The sequence below is a fragment of the Cydia fagiglandana genome, chromosome 6 (assembly GCF_963556715.1).
Source record: "Cydia fagiglandana chromosome 6, ilCydFagi1.1, whole genome shotgun sequence".
In the NCBI taxonomy this organism is placed as follows: domain Eukaryota; kingdom Metazoa; phylum Arthropoda; class Insecta; order Lepidoptera; family Tortricidae; genus Cydia; species Cydia fagiglandana.
In genome coordinates this window covers 19,150,025-19,177,797 of record NC_085937.1, presented here as the reverse complement: position 1 = coordinate 19,177,797, position 27,773 = coordinate 19,150,025, and the positions used below count along the sequence as shown (strand labels likewise).

Genomic DNA, 27,773 nt, shown 5'->3' with positions numbered 1-27,773 from the left:
GTGCCGGCCCTTTAAGCCAAATCTCATAGAAAAGGGGGCAAGCTATGATGGTGCCATCTATGCAGACCTTTGACAGTTGCCAACCCCATTGACGGTGGAGCAGGTAAGGAAGCACGGGGCAAACCATATCGCAGTTCAGCGCAACCTTGTATTAATATAAAGTGTAATTTATAAATGGTGTAAATATAACATGTCGCTGACCTCTAGTGTCCACCAGCTGGTCCAGCTTGACCTTGAGACCCTGACAACCAATCGACAGTGGAGCAGGTAGACGCGCGCGCAGCGAACCATGCCGCAGCTCTGCGCAACCTTGCACCACGCATGCGCGGAGTATGCTGTCCAAAAGACCTGGAGGTTGGGCTGAAAAGGGAAACCAATCTTGATAAAATTGGTCTTTCTAGTAAGCAATTTTGAACATTTTCCAAAAACGAAACGACAGAAAAAAAACTCTACCTACCGAACTTACAAAATTTCACTTGAGCCGGTTAGAGGGGCCCACAGATCACCAGTTCGTCGGTCGATATCAGCCTGTCAGTTGTTCGGAACTGTCACCTTTTGCGTCTAATTGACAGGCTAATATCGTCCGGCGAACTGGTAATCAGTGGGCCTCTTAAGAAATGCGACCTGCAGTAGAACATCCGGACTCGAGCGTTTCTTTTATTTTTGGCATTTTTATATATTGTGTCATTTTTTTTGCCACTTTTGTGTTATTTCTACTTAGAATCATGAGCTCTTTCGATCCTAATGGGATAAAAAAATGTTCCAGAGTATTTTTCCTATTTTGTTACCATTTCCCCATAGTTTGTATGGCGGTAACAAAAAGGAAAGTTTGAAAAATTTATGGAAAGTTTAGTACACTTTTTTTCTCCTATAAGAATGAAAAGGGCTCGCGAACATGACTAGAAATAACACACTACACTTTACGGATTTTTTTGTCGATTCACTTTTTGGATTTTTTTCTAAATGGCCGAGCCATACATTTAATCAGTTTTAACTTTTTAATTTATGCTCGCGAGGTCTACACTACAGACAGCTCACAGATTCACCATTAATACATTATATGAAAATGGCAAAAAATAAAAGAAACGCTTACATACATAATCATTTTTGCCCAAGCTGAAATATAACCCTTCGCTAACGCTCGGTCAATTGCAGTTTACCAAATAGTTGTATTTACTTACTCGTGGCGACGGGCTGTATCTGCATAGGCTTGGTCTTGTCGAGCCTCTCCAGTACCGAGGTGTACCAGCGGAACACGTTTTCATGGTCGTACGACAGTTTGAGAGTACTCAGAATTAGGTAGAGGTTCAGTACGCCTTTTTCTAACTGCATGAAGGAGAAATGCAATTACAGGTAATCAAATAGTTTTATTTACTTACTCGTGGCGACGGGCTGTATCTGCATAGGCTTGGTCTTGTCGAGCCTCTCCAGTACCGAGGTGTACCAGCGGAGTACGTTCTCATGGTCGTATGACAGTTTGAGCGTGCTCAGAATTAGGTAGAGGTTCAGTACGCCTTTTTCTAACTGCATGAAGGAGAAATGCAATTACAGGTAATCAAATAGTTTTATTTACTTACTCGTGGCGACGGGCTGTATCTGCATAGGCTTGGTCTTGTCGAGCCTCTCCAGTACCGAGGTGTACCAGCGGAGTACGTTCTCATGGTCGTATGACAGTTTGAGCGTGCTCAGAATTAGGTAGAGGTTCAGTACGCCTTTTTCTAACTGCATGAAGGAGAAATGCAATTACAGGTAATCAAATAGTTTTATTTACTTACTCGTGGCGACGGGCTGTATCTGCATAGGCTTGGTCTTGTCGAGCCTCTCCAGTACCGAGGTGTACCAGCGGAGTACGTTCTCATGGTCGTATGACAGTTTGAGAGTACTCAGAATTAGGTAGAGGTTCAGTACGCCTTTTTCTAGCTGTAACAAGATTGAACCAGATTTATAATATTTTTCAAACTCGAAGAGTAGAATACCTGTCATTTCAATACAATTTTGCGAGATGTGGCGTTTTAGGTCAAGTGTCACCCAACCCTTCGAGTTTGAAAAATATTATAATTGGGAGCAAAATACGTCTCCGCATTTATGCGTTAGGGCGAGCAAGTGATATTGCTATCTCATTCTACCGCATGGCTGCGTCCCTTGGAGTGGCCGGCGTTGGCCCATCGTGTAGAGGAGACATTAGAGATACCCTGCAATAGCGAGTCGCGCGCGTCGGCGTCTGGTCAACTCTATGGATCCTACTCGGCGCATCTGTGCAGCGACGCTATTTTCTATAGCGCCGATTAGACGCCGTCGCACAAAAGACGCTAGTGTCTCTGTGTGTAACATAGACTAGGAATCCTCTAGACCGAGTTTAGAGCAATTGGTATGTTCGTTGATAGAATCATCATTTTCATCTTCCTCACGTTATCATCATCATCTCATGGAAGCAACTAATCCCGAGAATTGGCGTAGGTACTAGTTTTTACGAAAGCCCCTGCCATCTAATTAAATTTAATTAAGTATAGTATTATAGTATACTGAGACTCCACAGTCAAACTAAATGTAGTTTTGTGGAGCATTGTATGTAACAATAAAGTTGTAACTTCTAGTATAATAAATAACTAAATCAATAAATAAATCTGACCTTCCAATCCAGAGGGTAAACTAAACCTTATTAAGATTAGTTTCCTGACTATGTTTTCTTTGACCGAAAAGCGAAGCGGTAAACGGTGGTAAACGGTGGTAAACGGTATAATGTGTGTTTTATACAAGGCTTTTGTCTCTCATGATCATCATCTCAGCCATAAGACGTCCACTGCTGAACATAGGCCTCCCCCTTGGACCTCCATACGTGCCGGTTGGAAGCGACCCGCATCCAGCGTCTTCCGGCGACCTTAACAAGGTCGTCTGTCCATCTTGTGGGTGGACGTCCTACGCTGCGCTTGCTAGTCCGTGGTCTCTCTTTTGTCTCTACCAAGTTTAAAATAACTCTCTAGATATTGAGAAGCGTACCTTGGCATCTAACTTGAGCTTATTATTATAAAGCAGCACATCTTCGCACGCCTCCTTCCGACACTGTGCAGTCAGTTGCAGCTGCTCCATCTGCAACGCCACGTACATTTGCACGCGAGCGCACGATTCTACGCCCGCAGCGTCCGTGTGCACTGATGCCGCGCTGAACCGTGAATTTACCTGAAATAAGTTTGTCAATATTTCATTTTCATACATGATTTAATCCTTTTCTAAAAACACTCAAGCGAATCCACAAAACGCTCGCTGGGAGCGTGCGTTACGAGGCACTCGGGTAAGCCTAGCAAACGATGCCTCGGACGAGGCACTCCTATACATACCACGAGTCTGGTAATACATTACGAGTTTGTTGCCGGTCCCATATTGGGATACCCTCCTCCAATTGAGGGGGGATTTAAATCTTCTCGGGGCAGTGGTGTACGGTTGGAGCCGGTAAAGGTTTATTTGACGTTCATAAGCGCATTGTAATATGCCTACTTGAATAAACTATTTTTTATCTTATTTTATCTTTTATCTTATCTTACCAAACCAAGCTGCTTCGCGCGGCAATTTACGAGACGGCTCGCTCTGTGTGAGGGTGGCATATTTTTTTAGATCTTACAGCTAATAGGTACCTTCGGTTTTCATTACCAGACACGCTTGATGGTATCAATACAACAATATAATACAAAAAATATTATAATACGATATGAGTAAGCTATGCTGTGCCCTTAGGTACAGGGTCAATATGAGACATGTATATTATATTTGACATCTATACTATACTGTACCATGGTTGCAATAAATGAATTAATAATTATCCTAACATTGCAACGTCATGTCATTGATGTTAAGTAGATATAAAATTATTTCATTAGTAAGACAAGTCCTGTCGTCTAAAATGTGATTACTTACTTGGAAACTGTTGAGAGACGCCTTGAAGTCCGTTTTCGTAACGTTGTCTATACATGTTACATTCGTTGTGTCAATCTTTAAACTAAATATCTGAAAAAAAACAAATAAAACATAAGATCATTCTTTCACTTTTTGTATTTGTTGACTTATTCTGTTTTCTAGTCATTTGTGATTATTAACCCCCTTATTCATTAAACTTTACGGACCTGATTTAGTTCAATTATGTTTTATCCCTTTCTTACAAATACAAGTCAAAATGTTAGATAAAGACGAACGATTCATAGCTAATTCAGGCCAGTAACACGTTTATGAATAACGCCATATGAATTTATCTTGATAAAAATAATAAGATGGAATGTGGCTTGTTCCACCATACTCTTATGAGGTATTCAACTGAACCGATTTGGCCTTAAGCCCTCGAGTATCAAGCAGAGACAACACAAAAATGGATCTAAATTTGCCAGCCAAAAAACGGCCTTAATATTTTAATCTTAAAATTGAACAGCGATCGTTATTTCCGACGCGATGTCGCGTCCGTGGGACTCAGAGGTAACTTTTTGCCGACGTGATATCACGCGTGAGTCGAGGAGTTGACGGAACTTACCTTTGGTACTACAGGTGACAACCTCGGTAACGCAGGCGACGCCTCTTGGTCTTCAGCGGCGTACTGTCTAACCTGCAAACAAGGCCAAAAAATACTGAGACTACATACTTCGATTCCAGAAATACGAACTTCCAAAGCAGTATATGTTTGTATGTATACAGAGACTTGCAAACATGAATGGTGTAACAACAAAATTTTAATTCTTCATTTTTTTTCAATACTGTTTAGTATGTGACCCATATTTGTTTGATACCCTTAACGCCATCTAGCGAGCTCAGTCAATAACAACATGGTCCGGGTTGCTAGATTAAAAATAATTTCGGTGTCTTCCTACATTTTTGGTTTTTTTTAATCGAAAGGGGTTTGTAAATTAAAATTGTCTTCAAATATTGTTTTTTCTTTCTATTTAATATTAGTCCAAATAAAGTAAAGAAGAAAGGTAATGTTTTCTTTTCAAAATCACCTAGGATCGCACGAATCCAGTTCGGGCTGTGGCAACTCTGTCATTTGGTCTGTCATATCCTGCCAAAATGAAGGTCGGACATTTTTTCGTTGGAGTTGTTCCGCAAACAACAAGCCTTTTCAGGCGATTTCTAACCCAATCGGGAGAAATCTCCCTTTTGACCCAGGCGAAAAAGTGGGGCACATGCAGCCCCAAATTTAAGGGCCTTTGTGGCCGTGTTTTATAGACCTCGCTTGTGTCGACATATGTTGCAGAGCACCCTTTGCGGGCCATTTTTCCACAGCGGGGTCTACATTTTACCTGCAAATCCGTCTGGCGCGGGTTTTACTTCCTTGTGTGCCCGGTTGACAACGTTGACTGGTGATCGGCGGGTGCTGCCTTGGCCTGGACCGAGAGGTTGACGACGTGGCGGTGTTGTTGGTACCCTAAACTCTGCGGACCAGGTCAGCTACTTCCAAACTTTAATTTACTTCTACGGCGCCCAACAGTATTCTAGTTAAATTGCAAATATTTGAGTAAAAGTGTTCAACCATAATATTTTAGCCGCTAACCCACATTCGCTCTCTCGTCCCTAGTGTAGTCTCAAGTTAGATAAAATTAAGAGCTAGTCTAAGATAACTGCAGTGTTTGCAAGGCCCTTAAGGCCCTAGTAATAACTTTCCTTGTCTTTTTTTTTATAAGAGAATAAACGTTGTAATTACAGTGGTTGTATTTTCCTTTTCTCGCCTTAAAAATCTTTAGTATAGCCACCCTAAAATAATTTTGGTAACAGTGGCGCCCAACGTGGGGCGCGTTATTATAATAAGGGCCGACAGTCGGTTGAGTTTAGTGAGGGCGAGGTTGTTATGAAAAAGACTTTTCCTTTGAGTGACGCCGGTAAATTCTTTATGGCTAAGCTTGCTCCTAAATACGTGAAGTGCCGCATAGTTCGTAAACTCTCGAATTTAGTATACGAGTTGGAAGATTTTTATACGGGTAAGAATTTAGGGTCCTGGCATGCTCGAAATCTTAAAAGGTTTGATCCGTAATCAATTTCATTGGCTATAAGCCGTTTATCCACAGTGAGCGTTGGCAGTGCAGGGCGAAATCCCTGATTTCGCACTGCAGGGCCAGTGTTCTTGTGAAGAGTGTCGACTGGTAGCTCAGTGGCTCTTTAGCCGAGCTATCAGACACTGTCCTTGACTCATATGGGTAATTGACTGTACTCAGTCATTACCGCAGATTATTGAATAATCTGTTACCTTACGCACATTCCGCCATATAACTTGGACGTGCAGCCCGCGACCCAGGTAGCTCGCTGCGCCGCCAAGATATACAGCGATGCAGTGCGTAGGTAGGGAGCTTTGCAGCTTCGCTTATTAGCGTTTAGTTTCGTTTAGGTTAATATACGTTTAGGGTATCGTAGTGTAGATTACCGTACAGTAATATTATAGTTTGTATGTGGTAATTTGTGCACAGCTCGGCTGTGCTTATTTTTTTATTATGGTTTAGTGCGTGGGTTCGAATTGGGTGGTCGTTGCTTTCCTTTATGCCTTCAGCGTCGATTTTTTTTTGGGACTTCGTCTGGAAAATAAGAGGGTGGTTTTGCGAGCTGGGGGCCAGCTCAAAATTTTGCCGTAGTCAAAATTTTCTTCGGGTAGGGGAGCACTGTAACAACAAAATTTTAATTCTTCATTTTTTTTCAATACTGTTTAGTATGTGACCCATATTTGTTTGATACCCTTAACGCCATCTAGCGAGCTCAGTCAATAACAACATGGTCCGGGTTGCTAGATTAAAAATAATTTCGGTGTCTTCCTACATTTTTGGTTTTTTTTAATCGAAAGGGGTTTGTAAATTAAAATTGTCTTCAAATATTGTTTTTTCTTTCTATTTAATATTAGTCCAAATAAAGTAAAGAAGAAAGGTAATGTTTTCTTTTCAAAATCACCTAGGATCGCACGAATCCAGTTCGGGCTGTGGCAACTCTGTCATTTGGTCTGTCATATCCTGCCAAAATGAAGGTCGGACATTTTTTCGTTGGAGTTGTTCCGCAAACAACAAGCCTTTTCAGGCGATTTCTAACCCAATCGGGAGAAATCTCCCTTTTGACCCAGGCGAAAAAGTGGGGCACATGCAGCCCCAAATTTAAGGGCCTTTGTGGCCGTGTTTTATAGACCTCGCTTGTGTCGACATATGTTGCAGAGCACCCTTTGCGGGCCATTTTTCCACAGCGGGGTCTACATTTTACCTGCAAATCCGTCTGGCGCGGGTTTTACTTCCTTGTGTGCCCGGTTGACAACGTTGACTGGTGATCGGCGGGTGCTGCCTTGGCCTGTACTGAGAGGTTGACGACGTGGCGGTGTTGTTGGTACCCTAAACTCTGCGGACCAGGTCAGCTACTTCCAAACTTTAATTTACTTCTACGGCGCCCAACAGTATTCTAGTTAAATTGCAAATATTTGAGTAAAAGTGTTCAACCATAATATTTTAGCCGCTAACCCACATTCGCTCTCTCGTCCCTAGTGTAGTCTCAAGTTAGATAAAATTAAGAGCTAGTCTAAGATAACTGCAGTGTTTGCAAGGCCCTTAAGGCCCTAGTAATAACTTTCCTTGTCTTTTTTTTTTATAAGAGAATAAACGTTGTAATTACAGTGGTTGTATTTTCCTTTTCTCGCCTTAAAAATCTTTAGTATAGCCACCCTAAAATAATTTTGGTAACAATGGGCAATTAATAATGAATCCAATTATTAAATCGTTCAATATCTGTGATGCAAAGAGCCTGCCAGCATTAGGGCCACATCTCAAAATGTATGGTTATTGGAGATGCAATCTTAATTAAAGATAATAAAGTTACGTTTCCTTTAAACATTTTGATGCCCAATTGGCCGGTATTACAGACACGAAACGACTTGATAATTTGAATTAAACACCCTGCATTCGGATTTGGAAGGATATGAAAAGAAAATGATTTATATTTATGTAGAAAGGGAGAACTATAGTTTTTATCCCTGAGTTGAATGAGATAGGTAGGTCTTCTAACCTGCGGCCGCTTGTATCGCCTCTGCTTCTTAACCAGCTCGTGTAGCTCGTCATGGAATGATATCTGAGTGTTGCTGACGGCGCAGTGAATTTTCTGCAAACAAACATACACATACATCACTGGCTCAGTGACCCAAAGAGGATCTTGGCCTCTGACATAAGAGAGCGCCATTCTGCCCTATTCTGCGCCACTTCACGCCAGTTGGGTATTCCGAGGGCGGACAGGTCTTTTTGGGCTACGTCACTCCAGCGGTATCTGGGACGCCCAGACGGACGTTTTCCGCCCAGGTGCCCCACATACGCTCTTCTCACAGCACGATCCTCCCCCAAATAAATAAAAACAAAAAATAAAATAGTAAATAGATAAGTAAATAAAAAAAGTAAATAAATAAAGTAAGTAAATAGAATAGTAAATAGTAATAGTAAATAGGGAACTAGAGGAGCTGGTTGCGATGCCTAATATAATTGGCGAGATCAAAGCCACACGACTCCGCTGGCTTGGTCACCTGGAGAGGATGGGGGAGGATCGAGCTGTGAGAAGAGCAAGCAAACACATTGATTATAATATCATCATCATATCAGCCATTTATCGCCCACTGCTGAGCATATAGGCCTCTCTTCTAGTACGTCACTTATTCCGGTCCTATGCTAATCTGGACTTGACCCGCAGTCTTCCGGATATCGTCCACTCTCAGTGGCGTAGCTAGGGGGGGCGGCGGGAGCGGTCCGCCCCGGGTGTCACCCATTTAGGGGTGACACCCGACCATGAACATCAGTAGTGCCACCTATAAAAATTCGTAAAATCATGTAAAATGAAAGCGATGGAGTAAATCCTGAGCTATTTAACATAAATTACAATTACTCTTTTTAAGTATATTTTACAACTTTGATTGAATTTTGGGGTGACACCCACAATTTCCGCACCGGGTGCCACCCATGCTAGCTACGCCACTGTCCACCCTATATTATATTTGACATAAATTCTGGTACAAAATCAGAATATCAGATAGATAAAGTTGTACATTGATCAATCAAACTTTGTTTTATGATATAGGAGGCAAACGCTGACTTATCGCCTAATGGTAAGCAATATCCGACGTCCATTTCAAATAAAATATGGAAATCATAGTAACAATAGTTTACAAATCAGAAATATATGAATGTATTTGTTTCTGCATCGCAAAAAAATCATTTAAGCACACTAGAGTCGAACGAAGCTAATTTTGCATATGACAAAGTGTGGCAATGTCATTTAATTCTATGAGAATATGACGTTATAATGACACCCCCTCACTTTGTTCTCTGACGTCAAATTCTAGATATTCTCCTAAGGCCCAGCCATACAAATGAAAAATCAAAAATTTGCCACTGAAATTTAAACCTATAGTGCAGGGAATAGAGTTGATTTTATTTTATTTGAAAATTTAACGAAACAATGCAAATCTAACTCTGTTCCAATTGCATATAATATAACTTAAATTTAATCGAACGGAATAAGTACTATAGGGCCTTAGAAGGATATACATTAATGCATTAATTACAGCAACTTCATTTATCACTTTTATCATACTTCATCTACCTACAAAAAAGGCGTATAAAATAAAATAAAAATAAAAAGCCTTTTATTTCCTTTTGTTATACATAAGTTTGTTAATATATTTTTGTTGATTTAATTTGTAGGAACCCGTTAGGTGAAGGCCTCTTCCAAAGATGTCCATTTTTCACGGTCTTGTGCTATTCTTTTCCAATTTGGACCAGGGAGCCGATTTTTGAAATTCGACCGCTCAATTTCGTGTATTTCGTTCAATAATATCTCCACTACTAGGCATTTAAATTCTACTAATAGAATTGCAAACGAGTGGTCAATACCACTAGATTCCAAATTTCTATCGCTCTTATTCCAAAAATTTGTATATCGATGTTTTCCACGGATTTCCGAGTGACGAAATCGAGCGATCGAATTTCAAAAATCGTCCCCCAGCAATTCTTTTCATGTCTTCCTCCCAGCGCATGTTTGGTTTGCCTTTTCGGCGCTTACCGTCTGGGCCTTTCCAGTTCGTGACTATGGCTGTCCATCTGTGGTCTTTAAGGTGAGCCACATGTCCAGCCCATCTCCATTTTAGCTTTCTAGCGTGTTCTAGAGCATCTATTGCTTTTATTGTTGCTTTTATTTTACTATGTCTTATCTTTTGTATCTTTTTTATGTTCAACATGCTTCGTTCCATTCCCCTCTGGCAAGTAATAATTTTATTTTTTATTTTTTCTGTGAATTTCCATGTCTGGCAAGCATATGTTAAGCTGGGGATGAGGCAGGTGTCCATAGCCTTCTTTTTAAGAGTTATTGGCATGCTACTTTTAAATATTTCTTTATAAGACCAATATTTGTTCCATGTATTTTTGATCCTTCTGTCAACTTCTAGTTCATTGTTCTTGTTGTTGAAACCAATCTGCTTTCCTAAGTATATATAGCTTTCAACATAGTCTAATGGTTTGTTGTCTACAATGATATCTATTTGTTTTGAGTTGGTCATGGTTTTTGTTTTATTTATTTATAAAAAAGGCGTATACCATTACAAAACTCCTTTGGACTTGCGACCTTTCTACAGTTATTACAGATGTAAGCAAACGTAAGATGACGCAACTTTAACATCTCTAATCACGATAAGTGCTCTGACCTAACTATAGTTAGCAAGATTAGGTATATCTGATAATTACACCTGTGTAGTTGGCAAAAACAAATTTATTTCTAAATACATACTTATAAAAACTATCTAATTCCATTTTTTAGGGTTCCTTACCCAAAGAGTAAAAACGGGACCCTATTAATAAGACTCCGCTGTCCGTCTGTCTGTCTGTCACCAGGGTGTAACTCACCATGGTGTAACTCGTCATGAACCGTGATAACTAGACAGTTGAAATTTTCACAGATATGGTGTATTTCTATTGCCCCTATTACAACAAATACTAAAAACAAAATAAAATAATTATTTAAGTCGGGCTCCCATACAACAAGGTGATTTTTTTGCTGTTTTTGCGTAATGATAGGGAACCCTTCGTGCGTGAGTCCGACTCGCACTTGGCCGGTTTTTTATTCTTGTTCAGATTCTACGCTATTGAAAGAGGTGGCGTTAAAATTTCAGCGATTACTCAGGCCGAAAAGGAGATGACGGAACGACTTGGACGCATTTCATCCGGATTGGCTGGAAAGCACAAACGATAGGGTTGAGTGGAGGAAAGAGGGGAGGCCTTTGCACACTACACTAAACTAAGCTAACAAAAAGAAACAACGGGTTACACTCCGGGAGTGCCGGCAGAAGTGAAAACACAATGACATTGTAACAGATTTTCGATCACGTCACGTGTCCGTCTGACGAATTTTCAATGTGTCGAATCTGTCGGTCCCGTGACCTGTCGCGAGTTTAACATTTTTTCCCCATCACAGAAAGTGCATAGCGCCGCTAAAGAAGTTTTCACTTCAAAAAACTAAAATCTAGCGAGTGTTAAATAGTCCTTACCTCGACATTAAGCGGCCCATCAGCTTTCACGGTTCCTTCTACTAGCACGCTGAGCCCCGCCTCCGCTAGCACGTTCCGCTCCTTCAGCACGCGCGCCTTTAAAATATAATGATTATTCAATTAGTTAAATTATGTTTTATCCCTTTCTTACTAATACATAAGTCAAGATGACAAATAAAGACAAACGATTCATAGCTAAGAGCTTGTAATACATTTATAAATAACGCCATTATTATTTATCATAGTATGGCCATGGCTAATAGGGTTGCTTGCTGTGACTATCGTCAGATCAGCTAACCCTAACCTCTAACCTGACTAAAAACATGATATATGTATATACATACATATTTTAGGTGGTATACAAGGTGTAACAGTGGGGATCCGTTTAAAGGCATATTCGTTATCGTTTAGAAATGTTTGTAGCTGTTGGTTTTCCATGTATATAATAAAAATAAAATAAAATTAGGAAAAATTGAAAAAAAATATTTTGACACGAAAAAGTTTTTTATGGTGCAGGTTGTTCAGTCTACTAACCCTCCATAAACCATGCGAGTCTTCTACTCTGGTAGTAGAATCAACTTTTCAAAGATTAGTTGGACAAAGAGCGATAATGTAGGGTTAGAAATAGCCGTCATTGATAAAGTTATAGTGTATATTTTGTTGTCTACCTTGGCTTCAAGCAGATTCGCGCAGAACACTAGAGCGCGCGCCGGTCCGCCTGCGGCTCCATCCGCATGAAGTTGGCATGCTGAGGCTTCCAGTGTGAAGGAGGGCCCGTGGATGATCACCGAAGCGTTGGTTATGTGGACTCCCATGAACTACATATAGAAATAGGCAAGAAATTAACTCTGTATCTTTTTGTACTTAAATAAAAGTAATCATTTGTACATTTTGGGTAGTTAACTATAGTTCGTAATTTTTAGCATTAAAAATAAGATAAACAATGTTGATGTGTCTTTTAATTGAAAAACGCATTTTAAAAATAAGTCACGGCAAATATGCAACAATTATGAATCTAATACTATCATTCATATTCTTCTGCTTTCATAACTCATAAGTAATAGTAACTGAACTGATTTTTAAAAAGCGTTTTTCAATTAAAAGACATGTCAAGATCGCTTTCCTTCTTTCAAGTTCTTTCTAATGCTAAAAAAAACGAACTATTGTTATAACATTTATTGATTAACCAAACAAATACGAAACCACCTGGATCTGTCACTGAACGACCTGACATTGACCTACATTATTACCTTTACCTATGAAACGTCACATTATAGCATTAGTTACAAAAATGCATATTTGATAAGTTTGAGTTATTACATTTTTTGAATAACTCTAACTCTAAAATATTACTTTTGAAAAGGATTACCCATTAGGGCCATTAGACTTCAGGGCTAGTTAGCATCATATTACGAGAAACAGTTGTTGCATTTACCTGAGCAAACATAATTAAACTAGGCGGTAACTTCTTATCCCTAAAATCCAGCAGCTTTCTCTCCGTCACCCTCAATCCTCTATCCAGCTCCTCAAAACTCGTCTCCTCCACCTCCCCCCTACTATTAGTCGAGTTCTGTTTCGACAGCAACGGCTTCAGAATAGTCTCGACTGTACTTCGTTTCTCTTCTACGATGTTGGTTACATTGAAGCCTTTGATGAGTACAGATACAAGCTTGTTTGTTTCAGAGTTGAAGAAACTGCTGCTGAAGGAGATTTCGTCAATTTGCTGTGGAATAAGAATGTGGTTAATCTATAGTTCGTTTTTTTTAGCATTAGAAAGAACTTGCAAGAAGGTAAGCGATCTTGACATGTCTTTTAATTGAAAAAATAAATGAAATTTTTTAAAATTCAAAAACTATTACTTATGAAAGCAGAAGAATATAAATGATCGTATTAGATTCATAATTGTTACATATTTGCCGTAACTTATTTTAAAAATGTGTTTTTCAATAAAAAGACACTTCAAGATTGTTTACCTAATTTCTAATGCTAAAAAAAACGAACTATAGTGTCTATGGTGTTCAGTGTGTGTGAATAAATATCTTAATTTCTCTCTTTGGTCCAGTTGTTAACTAATATAAAATACCTGCCTTCAGGATGAAACCTTTTCATATTTGATAACAAAAATTAATTTAATTGAATAATACATTTAAAATATATAAATATAAACTCCTTGTAAAACATTTATACACCAATGCTATAATAGAACTTCCATTATAGCAATTCACACAGTAAAGAACTTTACAATAGGCAGTGCTTTAAAATAAGTTTAATATAACATTAAGGACATTTTTTGCATTGATACTTAAAGTGCATATTATGTATATTTATAAACTTGATTTCGATTCAGATTCTGGATTGTTTAGAGTATATTAAAATTTTTTTTCTTTATTTTTGTAATATTTAGCTAGCTTAAGGCAACATAATGTAACACTTACAATGTTATAAGTAGTAAAACATTAAAAGTATTATATTATTACTTACAATAGAATATCCATCTCTAGATAAGTTAACATCGCGCAAAATTAACTTTGGCAAACCAATGCGACCGATTTTCAGCTTTATATGGTACTTTCTCTTGAAGAGCCAGGCCAAGAGAGTCGGGAGGAGCCTAAAAATACATAAAACAGAAATAAACACTCAGCAAAACAACAACAATAACATAGGGATGCTATTTTCTAAACTTACCATGAAACACACGAATATATACCGAGGATTATAAAACACAATATTAATAAGATATGCATTTTTATTGCTAAAATGCTATTTAATCACTTTAATTAGGAATTACGGACGAATACATGTCCATTTTAGATCACTACGGATCATAACCTCCGTCGTAGAGCGACCAACAGCCGATGACCGACAACCCGACAAGTGTCACTGTCACTGTCAATTTGACATTTGTGACGTCAAAATGATTTCGTTTAGGATTTCGCATAGACTAATAATATATAAAGACGGTGTCTCAGCGAGCTGTCACTGTTGCCACCAAGGCCCCTACGTTTTCTGTTCTATTTGACGGCGCAGCAACTAGTATCATTTCTCTCTCCTCGCTCTTTTAAAATGTCATTTATCAAAAAAGGACAGCCATACTGTTGACAAGGTGAACTTCAAATCAAGTGTTGCCTTTTTTGATGCATCCAGGCTGTGTATGTGTGCGTAAAAACGTGTATGTGTGCTCTTTTAGGGATGTGAAAAGTCGATTTGAATCATGTTATATATCGATAAACGCTACACAGCGGAACGAAATAACTATTAATTGAAGCTTCAATATCTTCGTTAAACATATACATAATTGAAATGCTAATGAATTATAAATATATTAGAATATAATAAAATATTTCAATTATTGCGGAACACATGTAGCCATGTCGATAAAGTCATATCGATAAACTATCGACTTTTCTTGCAATTTTAATTTTACTTCAAAGGCTTAACGATACCTAAAATGACCAAAAACGCTTTTATTCTTTATTGTAGTTATCAGATCACAATTTTATAGTCACGCCCCAGCAGGGAACCAAGGGAAAGTTCAGATATTTAATTAAAATACATAAATACCTCCTAAAATAGGTGTTTCGAAATAATTGAATTATATTATAATATATTGATTATCCATTAGCATTTCAATTTTGTTTATGTTTAACGAAGATATTGAAGCTTCAATTAATCGCTATTTCGTTCCGCTGTGTAGCGTTTATCGATATATAATATGATTAAAATCGACTTTCCACATCCCTAAAAGAGCACACATATACGTTTTTACGCACACATACACAGCCTGGGCGCATCAAGAAAGGCAACACTTGATTTGAGGTCCATCTTGTCAACAGTATGGTTGTCCTTTTTTGACAAACGGCATTTTAAAAGAGCGAGGAGAGAGAAATGATACTAGTTGCTGCGTCGTGAAAGAGAACAGAAAACGTTGGGCCCTTGGGATTTCGTGCAATAGAGGCTGCAAAATTTAATACAAAAATGTTGTAAGATTTCTATTACGCAGCAAATACCTAAATTAAAAACAAAAAATTTGCTATTTTACTAGAAAACATTTTACTTGCAATTTAAAAAAAAATCCTTACTGCCATCTAGTGATACGGAACCTATATGAATGCGAACGTAATGGTTACTTCATGCAGCTACCAGATGTCGCTACACAAAGGAAAATGCTGAATCTTGATTCTTGTTTGAACTGGCAATAGGAAGTTGGTAGCGAAGTTTTCGTTACTTTGCAATTTTTCTTGGGAAACAGAAAACTGCAAAATAAAGTAAACTTCGCCTAATTATTTAATGTGAATACATTGTTCTGAACTAAGTCAAGCAAGTGTGATCATCAAGTGCTTCCTGTATCTTCAACTTGTTATTTTATATTTGAAGTCACCGACAGGTATATAAACAGGTAAGTAAAAAACTTAATTATTGTCTTGATAACTCAATTTCTATAACATATAAAAACCGGCCAACGTGCGAGGCGAACTCGCGCACGAAGGGTTCCGTATCATTACGCAAAAAATCACGTTTGTTGTATGGGACCTCATTATGAAAACTTACATGATCTTGACAGTCAATCATTATTTGTAAAGAATTGATGAGTGAAGGAAGTTTTGTAAATTCAAAATTTGATAAATTTTTGGAAAGTTTGTGCTATAGGTAGGTATATACATTTTTCTGTAAACTATATTAATATAATATGTATTAACTTACTACGAAGCATTACGAACACTACGAAGGTGAAGGTCGAGTGTCGAGTCTAATCCAGATGTAGCGGCTTCCAGTCCTCACTAGGTACTGATAGTTATGTGAAGATCACAGCTGTGGAACAACCTAATCCCTCTTGGGCTTCAGAACAGGTGTGAAAGAACATTTAGGACATACATAGTATAAGTATAGTTCGTTTTTTTTCAGCATTATAAAGAACTTCGCAGAAGTAAGCTTGTGGTTCCAAATTCGGCACTTTTAGCAGTAATAATTAGAAGTAAATTATATGTATTGACCATGCTACATTAGATAATTCAATAATTATTAACAATTAAAGAGCCTGATAAAAACTACGCTTACTTCTGTGGAGTTCTTTCTAATGCTAAAAAAAACGAACTATAGGTTAGATTAGATTTTTTAGTAAGTACCTCGGCTATACAACATAGTAAGTAGTTACTTTTGTTTAACCAGCCAATCTTTCCAATTACTATTAGTGACGCCAGAAATCAGGGTTTTATTATATGCTCCGTCCCATTTTTGTGTAAAATTATTTCTTTTCAAATAAAGCTTTTCAATTACCATGAAAAAGTTGACAATTATGTTGTAAGTAGCTAAATAAAACATTTTCTTCCTAATCAACATTTTTATTAAACATCTAACACGTAAATCTATTATTACATAACAATTGTCTTAAGGCCATGATCTCTTAGCGGAGTATCCCTCATACTTCTTCCTCGTCTTCAAGCCAGAGACAATGGTGGAACTCTTGGGGAACGCTGACTGGCCGTCAAAGAGAGTATCTTTGTCTGAAAAAGAAAATTATGGACATAATGTAGGTGTATTTTTTCTTTACTATATTATTTATATTGCAGAATTGTAGGCACTAAAAAGACCATTTTGATTCAGTCAAGTGATTTTTTTGATGAAATTTATGGATGTGTGATAATGATAATATAGTTTGATCATATTTTTGTGAGGAAAAGCATGTTATTGATTAGCACATAGCAAAATTAACAATTTGAGACTGAACATTTCATTGAACTCGACAGAAACCATGATAACCTTAGGCTTGTCTGTCAACCTTAAATTACTACAAGTATGTTGGTGGTGTGCTGACATGTTCAAAATGAAGAAGCCAAACCAAACAAGGAAAGTACGGTACGCGAGCCACCTAAAGGCGCACCAGAAAGTGGATCCTAAAAATGCCTATTCCAGAGCACACAGGTGCTGTGGCCGAAATCAGTCAGGAATTATAATAAAATGGATTATGACAATGTTTTCAAGAAAGCATGATTGCGGAAAGCAACCAGGTCTATATTAAGGGGCTCCAAACCGTCAGTTAAAGGCCAAATGGAGTAAGGGGCTGCTTTGCCAACTTTCAATATTATCGGCTAAAGTTGCAAATCCCTATGTTATGTCCTTTAACCTTTTCGACGCCATGACAAATACAATTGCTGTCACTCGGACGCCACATCACCGAACTGTCAAAACTGAAATTGAACTTTATCCATATGCACATAGGTCTATGTTGCTCTGCGGTCTGTGACCGATTAATCGGTCTTTGGCGTTGGACCTGCGGTGCGGATATATCGGTCATTGGCGTCCAAAAGGTTAAATGGAGTTATGTATTAGCCAACAAAATATGCCACTGGTGTGACTGATGACAAAATAAGTTTTACCAGGATGGAATCTGACGTAGTCTTCTTGCACATGCAGATTCTTGGGCAAGTCCATTTTCTTTAAAGAATCAAATGGTGTTTTAGTATCCACTGGGGTCTTGTAGAACTCCAACAGGTCCTCTGGAAAGCAAAGTGGGAAGTTGATATAAATGCTTACTATCTAATGAATACTATACCTAAACTGTTGTGAGATATACTAACATTGAATAATTTTACGATATTCTTTTAACACAAGATTGAACATTTAAATACAAGAAAATACTACAAGATGAAGAATGTGGAGCAGAGGAAGGTGAATTTACTGACACTTAAATAATATTTTGATACTCCTCCATTGCTATTTAAAAATGATCAATTTTTTTAAAGGTTAAGGTAAAGCAAAACCACACAATAAGTACTACCATATTGACTGCGATTCAGGGACAAAAATCATGCTATCCCTGGTATAGTACTATCTCTTTCGGCTATTTAGGGTTGTCAAAATTCAAGTCATTATCTTATCTGTGGTTGTGCATGCAATGGGATGTCTCAATCGGGTCAACCCTATTGTATTGTATTGTAGCTCGGGCGATTTTCCGCAACTCGACGTCTTGCGCCTATTTTGCGGGTCAACCCTAATAATTGCTCGGAGCAATGCTGAGCCGAACGGAGCTGAAAATGCCCAAAAGGAGGAGTGTCATCCCACTGGAAAAATTTGCATGTGAGTTTGAGACCCACATTATTATTTATGGCAGTAGAAAGAGATAGTCGTATGATAGACTTACCAACAGTCTCAATGCTATGTAGCAAAGAGTTGGGTACACTGTGCCCCGTCTCCTGGAAGCAGGCATTCAGGACTGTAAACTTGACTTTCAATGACATGAATTCTGCATCCATACTCAGGCCATTCTCTGTGCAGATCTCTAAGACGGTCGGCTCAATGTCGCTCGGTGGATCCCAGGGTTTGTTGGGACGGAGAAATCTGGAAAATTTGACAGGAATATGTTTGCAAAAAAACACGGAATGAATGTAGGTAGCCTGTAATAAGTAAGTATCAATTTCGTAAGGACGTGGAACTGTGATAATTGGAACTAGGCAATGCTATTACAATCTAACAATTATTGTAAATCTATGCCTTGCTCATGCTCACCCTCTAGCCGCTAGTGATTCTGCAGCTGCCTGCAATTTCTTTGAGACTTTAGGCACTTTTATTTGTTTATGCCTCACCGTTATCACCTGTAAACATAGTTTTAGTAAATTTCCAGCCGCCTTATAAATAATAAAGTGTATTTTTATCCAAAAAAAATAAACCAAAATTAACCTGTAAACTCGAACGTGACAAAGGTAATAAAACATTTCGCAGCATTTTGACAAGTAACAACTAATTGTTATTTAAATATTGTGAAGAATGGAAGTTTATATTAAAATTACTTAAAGAAATACGGTATTTTAAATAGATTAACAAATTAACATTTTTTGTAAAACATTTGACAGATTCTTTTTTTTAAACTGGAATTGAGAACAAAGCTAAGGAGTTGTTCGCGACATACAGCCAGGAATTTAAACTATCGAAATTATGTATGTTTCACGTTTATATTGTCTGTATCGTATTGGCATCAATTACTAAAGTATACTTCATTGTATTAATTATATAGTCGGCAAAATTTTATTCAGATTTAAAATAAAAAATTACTCTAGAATGCGCTGGATCGTAGAACGGAACGCTTTGTAGTTCCAAATTCATCCGTGGAGCGCAGCACTGTCGGCTTGGGTTGTTGTTTCCTATCCGCCATTTTCCAGTCGCCATTGAAAGGTGAAAACTTCGCTAAATGTCGGTGATGATTTTAAGATTTTGAGTGGTTTCTTTAAGATTGTACTTGTTTTTAGTGTTGTGAAATGAAAATGAAGTGCCCCGGACTACCATGACGCATCAAAATCACCAAACAAACGGTGCAAGTCTTGAGGATTGCCACACAAACTTCTTCTCCTTGGTAAGTCACTTTTACATTGACGAAAGATCGTACATACTTTTCTTTCGACATCGTAATGATTTCTGTGACAATAGTGTGTATTGCTCAACAGTGCAGCGTATTAGCTGCATGTTTATTTATTTCCAAATATTGAGTCCACGATGCTAAAGTATGCTGATTATCGGTAGTACGTTGCTGGTATACAAAAATCACCCTAGTGCTATACGGGTAGTGAATCGATCTCATGCCTCGAAACTATGGAGTAGAACAATTTATGTAGTGGCGATTACTGACGCCCAGCCGTTAGTCATCCTGGCATCGGTCTCGCTACAGCCCGAAGTCATGTCGCGTCGCTAACCCACAAAATGTCAACGCAATCGGCGAGCGAGGCCACCAGAAGCCACCGGCCCATAGAGGTCATTTTGAATTCACCTGGCCGGAACGCGGACCGTAATGCGTCCGCGGGACTAGTTTCGCCAGGTCGAAGAAATATCTCTCTTATTACGCTGTGTAAATCGTAGCTGCGCTTATACGGCGTTATAAATAGAGAAAGAACGCGTCGAATTGTTTATGTATGCGCGTAGCCGCACAAAAGAAACAGTCCCATTCATTATCGGATCGTAGTGTGGAGTCGCTTTGCGTAATGCTCATAGCTGGCGCGAATTTTATCAGATTGTATTCGGGTGAGGATTAGCGGGAGGGTGGGCGGGGGGTGGCGGGTGCCGGCGGCGGGGGGCTCGCCGTCCTCGCGGGCAAGGCGCCACTTCCACCTGACGCCGTCGCGTTGCCACATCTCCGCGGCGGCGCGGCCTGCGCCCGCACCCGTCTCCCTCGCTCCGCCTATCTTGCCGCGATACAAATTACCGATTTCTTGCCCTGCCTGCTTATTGTCTAATTATTTATGCGTCGTTTGCGGACGACATCGTTTGCACTGTGGAATTTTCTCATCCTCGACGCGTAGTAGCCCCTCACTAGGTTGTCAACGCCCGGGTTCATTACACTTTTTCTTTTGTATTACATACCTATTGTGATACACTTTGATGTAACGCATACCTATCTTACTAAGGTTGCATTTATTCATGACATTGCGCATAATTTGAATTGCTTGCTACATTTAATGACTCGTAAAATCTTCGACCGATCTACTTCCTACGATCCCTCGGTTCTCAAGGATTCTAGGTACTTATGCGCACACGCATCTTACGTAATTGTTAATAAACTGTTTATTGGCGTTTAATATTTACCTAATCTTTGACTTATCATTGAATTGGTTATTTTATGTTTCAATTAAGTATAAGTATACCTTTAATAGTCCTTTAATATGAAATGAGGACTCATTGTCTAAATATTATATCATAGATTTTATAATAATGTCAAAAGACTCAAAAGTAATCGCACTAGATATATTAAATGTACCTACTCAAAAACTCTGTAGCAGCAGTAATATTTTGATTTAATAATAAAAGTTCAAAGGTCAAAAATTGCAATCGTCATTTAAAAAAAAATCGGTTCAAAAATGGAAGACCGGTTTCCCCCCACCGGTGCATTCCCGCCAACGGCCATCGGGCTAGTTTTACGGCCGTCGGCGAGATGAGAATGAGATGCGCGGGCGTCTTCTGATCGTGCTCATTCAACCGCTTATGAATGGCGGCTATCATAGGCCCTTGGTGGCCTCCGCCTATGCGTGCGTAGGTAAAGTACTGTGGAAAAGTACCTTCCATTCCTCTGTAGATTGATAGAGTACACAGTTGTTTGTGTATATGAACTTAGCAGGTACTTACTATCGTTACTTAGCTCAAAATAACGAGTTTCACACTAACGTTGGATTTCCCATCTACTCATTCAACCAATTATGAATGACAGTTGCGTGAGTTGTTCTGTTGGAAAAGTACCATACTACGATTCGCTTTAGTACTTCCATATTGTGTACTAGGTACTCAATATACTCATTGCTAAAGACGTTTTACCTTATTTACTAAGGCCGCACAGGCGAGCAGACTTCCTTTCCAGAACAACATATTTCACCTTCGTTTTGAACATATTTATCACATACTGTGACGACACTTCTTTACCATTTCCACACGGACGGTGAATTTTCATTGCGATTCTGACAAAACTACGCTGTCTACGATCAATGTCTAATAAGTCCCAAAACTGAACACCCCGATGAACAGCTAATTTTAAACCAAGTTAGACTTGACTATTCATCACTCATGTTAGTGCTTGAAAATGGTGACCTAGGCTCTTCGAAACATGTCGCGCGAGTGACTAAAAATACTTGAGTGAAACCGTAAAATTAGCTTATAAATGCCTGGATAATAGGCAGATAGACCCGTTTTAATATATTTAATGGATATCCTACTGTGTTAGAGGATGATTAACATTTTAATTAACTAGGTTGTAAAACCTTAAAAAACTAGTTGAACCATCATATTATCGAACATAAGTTATTCACGGTATGCGAGACGACCCCTCGTCTACACCATTCAGAGCACGACTCTAATATCGCGCTGAATGCTCGTGACCCTCGCTGTTATACGAATACCCGCATTGCGTGATAACATCTGAGTATCAAACCTCTATATGGTCTAGAAAACTAGGAAATTGACGACAAAAATTGTTTGCACAAACGGGCTCGCACACCAAACGCAGGAAAATGTATCCGTTCCGTCGGGGTAAACAAACCATAGCATTTGATACGAGTGATACGACACGACTATGTGTGACGTAAGTTTTCGGTATCGTTTTTGGCACAATATTTTTAAATGCGAAATCCTTCAACTGATCCAGTTTTAAGTGCAGTACTTAAAATGCAACATTTCAGCCGACAAGGATTCAGACTTATGTCACAAGTATAAATCCGACATTTCTTACTTTCTACTATCACTAGATTCAGAGAGAATCTAGTGATTCTTCTCGGATCACTAGATTCTCTCTGACTGATCAAATCTGGTACAAACGAGTCTAGCTCTAAATGGCGTTAAATTACATTAACATTATGCGACTGTTGGCTTCGGAGCAGTAGGGTAATGGCCACTCATTAGCGTGGCCATAATATTCACTTGAAATCGTGGCCTATTTATTAAAGAGTCCATGGACCAAAATGGAATCCAAGAAGACCGTAAAGGCGTTGTCTGAGAGTATATTTTCGAATGCTTTTTAGTTTGAGGCATGAATGCTACATTGTTGTCGCAATGGAAAGTAACAACACCAGACTACAATAGCAGCTGTTAAATAAACAGCGAAAGATAAAAGAACTCAAAAAATGCTACTGTATCGTTATTATCACTGCCAAAGCTGGAATCATTCTAATATCACCAATATCACCATACAGCATTGGGAAAGAGTCAGAAGACAGTTTTGAATGATTCACGGTCGATATAAGTCTAAGAGTCTAGTGAGAGCTCTATCTGTCTTCACTGATTTACCTATATGTGGCAAATAATGACCTAATCCTACAGGTCTCAAAGAAAAATCCCGACACGTGACAAGCGACCCGTACATAATGGTTGTGCAGAAAGACGCAATAGTAAATAATTAGAGAAGTAAATTGAACAAAATAACACAGTTTTAATGCCTATTAAGACCTGTGCACACCGGCTGCGTGTGCGTGACATGCACGTGCGCGTGCGGCGTTGTAGTATTCAGATCCTAATGAGAGATGGCACACCGCTTGCGTGACGTGTGCGTGTGCGGCTCCAACATTTTAGCGCACGCACACGCGCACGTCACGCACACGCAAGCTGGTGTGGCTCGGCCTTTAGAGGATGCTTATATGTACGGTGATAGAATGCACGGATCAAATGGTGCTAATGACTTTAACTATTAACTGTACGCGACTGTGATAAATAGATAAGTATATCAAATTAACCACTTTCATTCCAACCGACGCATTCAATTGGTGACGGTTTGGTTTTAATTCTAATCAACTATATAATTTTGATTTTGTTTATTACTTTTATTACGGACCTTTTGTAAAACATCCTGATATTTATAATGTGACTGATGTAATCCCACTTAAAATAAAATGTCTTCATGATAGTTTCGCGTTTTCGAACTTAACTGTTGCTTAGTGCCATGCTAGTAAAATTGTTGTCAAATTATCAAATTAGCCAAATTGTCAGCAAACTTGTCTCCTAGCGGAAAAATAATAACAAACTATAAATAAAATAACAATTTATGACGACTGTCACTACAGTATCTAAAAGTTGTTAGACGCTAGAGATATAGCGTATTTACGACTATTTAGCTCTATAAATGTACTGATAATGTTATCGCTGTCACCCGCAAGGCCCAACGATACAGCTATATCTTGAATAGTAATCGCTACTTAGACGCTATTTATTTTCGCTCTAACAGATTATGCGGTTAGTTAATGGTACTACTTTGCTTCTACGTGCGTAAAGCTAATTTCGATCACTGTTTCAAGCAAAATTATTGAATTTAATCCATAAAATGTCAATAAAGTAGAAAAAGTCAATTCCAACATAAATACGATAAATTGAGGTTTGTAGCGCGTTTATGAATAAGGGGGTAAATCTATTGGATTTGAAGAGTTTAATGGCCTTTTAATCAATGTTATGTTTTCAATCAAAAGGCGATAACGGTGATATTTTATTGCATTCCTTATATCATTACTGTATTGGTCTCTGTAATAAAAGCCTCAAGTGCACCGATATTTCTGCGTGAGACTTGTATTTGTGTGAAACATACCTCCGCCCCATACGTAACGCGTCGTCATTTGTCAGATAACAATTAAAAGATGTCGCGATTGGTTCTCACACATTATCCCCGTTTGATAGCGCTGCGGTGGCGTTATCGCCACTCGTCAGCGTGGAAACGGCCGCGCGGCGCGGTGAGAACGCAAAAACAAATAACAATTACTCAGAAATGCGTCTCTATACCGATTTTCTAGTTAAAAAAAAAGTTTTGGGGATTAATACATAACGCTGTTCTCATAATGAATGCCAAAACTATGTAAACAATAATTTTATAACACTAAAAATATAAAGCAATTCACAACGGTGATATTTGAGTGTTGCAAAGGTCACAATCGAGCGTATCCCTTAGCTTTTTATAGCAACAACGAAAGGTCAAATGTTACCAGAAACCGCAGTACTGTTCTACGGTGATACTTTATTTATATAAATTGTTTTACGAGTACTGTCTGTATGAGAGTGACATGACTGTATGAGAGTGACCTGACTGTATGACTAATAACGATACACAGAAAACTTCAATTCCTGTTATTAATTTAGAGAGGGTCATACATTGTTTCTCTTTAAATCGTTATTCATATCATCCACGTAACGTAAGCCCGTGTATGAGAAGGTAAAGATAGTAATATCATTAAAATTAGCCATAGATTTGAGATATTATTATCTGTATTATTTTATTTGGTTTTACAAGCATGAAAATTCTCACCTATAAAAAATAAATCAATACGTAAAGATTAACGTGAAAATGCAAACCCTTTTCTTAGCAATCACGACAGACGCTATCTCAATATTCACCGTTTGCTGTCTGAACGGCATATATCTCCGTTTGAAACTTGAACTTTATTCTGAATAATACAAGGTTGCATTTTGAATAACTATTAGGTAAGAGAGTAAGTTGGGTTGCGCAATGCATGTGGGAACTGCAGAGGAGCCCTGTAATTGAGTCACTTGCTTAGACTTGAGCATGAACGAACAGTTATATGTATGAATGTGTCTTGGAGATGATAGATATATATATATGCTGAGATTAAGGCTCATGGGCTTTAAAGATTCTTTAATTTTGGCTGACATTTCTAATTTCATAGGAGTATAATCGTGGCTCACAGATCATACAATACTCGATTGATTTGAAGAGATATCCCGTACAGTTAGTATCGGATCAGCCAAGATGGTCACAAATGGCAAGAGAAATGCGTATATTTTAGAGCACCTTAAAATGTGAGCTCAAATTTCTTATAATGGAAACTAAACCAAGTTCACCAAATACAAAGACCGGTGTGTTTTGCCGAGAATATCCTTGAGTCCGCTTGTTGCGAGCGTCCTTCGGAATTCTAATGATTCCAGATATTTACCTTGAGAATAAGAAAGGACTCTCAAGTGGAAATTTATTTAAGTCCCTTGAAGGAGAAAGAAAGATATTACGTAAACGTACGTATTTTGCTATATAATGGTCATTAGGATTGTCAGTAATAAACAACATACACATACTATAAACAAGTACAAAGGTTAACTTATCCGTAAAGGTAATATTAACCATAATAATTCTCTCTCTCGAAACCGTATTCAATTTGAATATAGTTAGAGCTTATAGCGAATATTGATAGTAAATATTTGCCCACGAAATATTGATCTAAGTAAATATTGAACTTGATTCAAATTTGCGTAACTCGATTCTCGCTGATACCGACGTTTACTGACAAATGATTTAACTTGTAATGGATAACACACTTATGTACACTAATCAAACCTACTTCGTTAACGTCGACCTGAATCGATCGTCAGATAAGTGTTCATTAATGTTAGCCTCTTAAATTATTCCTACTATATATATGATCAATTGATCATGTCATGTGTGAGGTAAAAAAATATTGGAAAATCTATTTAACGGTTTATCAAATAATCAGCCTTTTCTAAGGATAGTAGAGTAAATAAATCCCCTTACTGTACTTAAAAATACAGACGTGCAAGTTTCAAGGCAAATTTCGGGAGAAATGCAAAATTTCGATTCTCATACAAAAGTATGAGAAGTTTCCGTAATTTTTCCGTGTGAAACTTTCGCTATTTTTTCGAACGGCATATCAGTACTTACAAATGTCAACATATGTCGGAGCAAATTTGAACAGGACAGTAGGTGTACAAAATAAACATGAACATAATTTCTTGCCCTAGTGCACCGCCGAAATAGCTGCATTTTTCGGAAAAAATGGAGAAATGCAAAATCTCGATTCCATATCCATACAAAAATATGAGAAGTTTCCGAAATATTTCCATGTGAAAATTTTGTTCCAACTTTCCAACAGAACAGTTGGTGCACAAAACAAACAAGAACAATTCAACATAATTCCTTACCCTAGTGCACCGCCGAAACAGCTGCATTTTTCCTCATCCCAGGTCAAGGTTGTGACGCCTTGAGGAAAATGAACCCGCTGGCGACATGTCCAATAAGGTCGACGGCTTTCCTACGTAAATATGCCGTGTCAGAAAACTTCCTATTCGGCTGATAGTGTGTCAAATACAGGTTTTATTTATGGACACACGTTTTCTTCGTATCCTTCGATAACACATGTGCGCTGTTTAATTCCATAGCGACTGTATATTTCTTTTGTTGGTCGGTGAACTGTTTCAGCTATGAAAGGAGGTAAATATACAGGATGGCTAAAAAATAACTGCATTCCCGTTCCGAGGGAGGTCTTGGGATTATACTGAGCAACTTCAAACCCGAAATCCCGAAAAAACGCAACGGGAATGCGGTATTTTTTAGCCACCGTGTATTTAAGTCAAATTCTTTTAAGTAATAAATTTCATCTAAGCAAGAGATTAAAGAAAATGCTCTTACCCAGTTACAGTTACATAATTGGCTAACCCTCTGATATGAGATAATTTCTATTCAGCCCTATTCAAATTGGTACATATTGTCCTACCATTTTCTCGCGCGCTCCAATGGATCATTAACTTCCAACTAACCTGCGTGTTATTTGAAACTAAATGTAATTGTTGTTGGAAAAACACCAGCATCCTTTATTTGTTTATATTCCGCAGTTGTCATTTCCCATATTGCAAATAAGGTCCACCGCCATTGGTTCGTCACTGGCCGCGGCCGCGGTCACCGAATGTAGGTCAAGAATCGAGATAACAGACGAGTTCGCTTCGCGGCACACATTCGATCAGACGCATCAAGGGAACGTACGGTAACATCAGAATAACATCAGAAGTGATTCAA

General features: G+C 38.4%; 3 protein-coding genes across 3 annotated transcripts in view; 1 reads left to right on the top strand and 2 right to left on the bottom strand.

The window, feature by feature from the left end:
- Window positions 1-14,349, bottom strand: part of LOC134665449 (protein hobbit) — a 74,324-nt gene extending 59,975 nt beyond the window's left edge. The window contains exons 1-11 of the mRNA XM_063522423.1: window positions 14,198-14,349; window positions 13,994-14,120; window positions 12,948-13,235; window positions 12,181-12,330; window positions 11,513-11,608; window positions 7,999-8,091; window positions 4,514-4,585; window positions 3,910-3,999; window positions 2,998-3,177; window positions 1,182-1,326; window positions 202-360 (exon numbers count right to left, since the gene is read on the bottom strand). Coding sequence (XP_063378493.1) covers window positions 202-360; window positions 1,182-1,326; window positions 2,998-3,177; window positions 3,910-3,999; window positions 4,514-4,585; window positions 7,999-8,091; window positions 11,513-11,608; window positions 12,181-12,330; window positions 12,948-13,235; window positions 13,994-14,120; window positions 14,198-14,256 — 1,459 coding nt within the window. The 5' untranslated portion in view covers window positions 14,257-14,349. The remainder of the gene's footprint in view (window positions 1-201; window positions 361-1,181; window positions 1,327-2,997; window positions 3,178-3,909; window positions 4,000-4,513; window positions 4,586-7,998; window positions 8,092-11,512; window positions 11,609-12,180; window positions 12,331-12,947; window positions 13,236-13,993; window positions 14,121-14,197) is intronic.
- LOC134665434 (uncharacterized) overlaps window positions 1-27,773 on the top strand; it is a 579,666-nt gene that overhangs the window by 236,512 nt on the left and 315,381 nt on the right. The window lies entirely within an intron of this gene.
- On the bottom strand, window positions 16,842-19,374 carry LOC134665443 (large ribosomal subunit protein mL50). Its single transcript, XM_063522418.1, has 5 exons — window positions 19,187-19,374; window positions 19,016-19,101; window positions 18,651-18,847; window positions 17,887-18,006; window positions 16,842-17,013 (listed from the first exon to the last, which is right to left on the bottom strand). Exons 1-5 carry the CDS (start codon window positions 19,229-19,231, stop codon window positions 16,898-16,900), a joined length of 564 nt encoding a protein of 187 aa, XP_063378488.1. The 5' UTR covers window positions 19,232-19,374; the 3' UTR covers window positions 16,842-16,897.

Excerpts from the sequence above, each read along its gene's own strand:
- LOC134665443 (XM_063522418.1), bottom strand. The coding sequence starts at position 19,231 with ATGCTGCGAAATGTTTTATTACCTTTGTCACGTTCGAGTTTACAG. Across the intron at positions 19,102-19,186 it reads TGTCACGTTCGAGTTTACAG|GTGATAACGGTGAGGCATAA; the intron begins GTTAATTTTGGT and ends CTATGTTTACAG. Across the intron at positions 17,014-17,886 it reads CTACGTCAGATTCCATCCTG|ACAAAGATACTCTCTTTGAC; the intron begins GTAAAACTTATT and ends TTTCTTTTTCAG.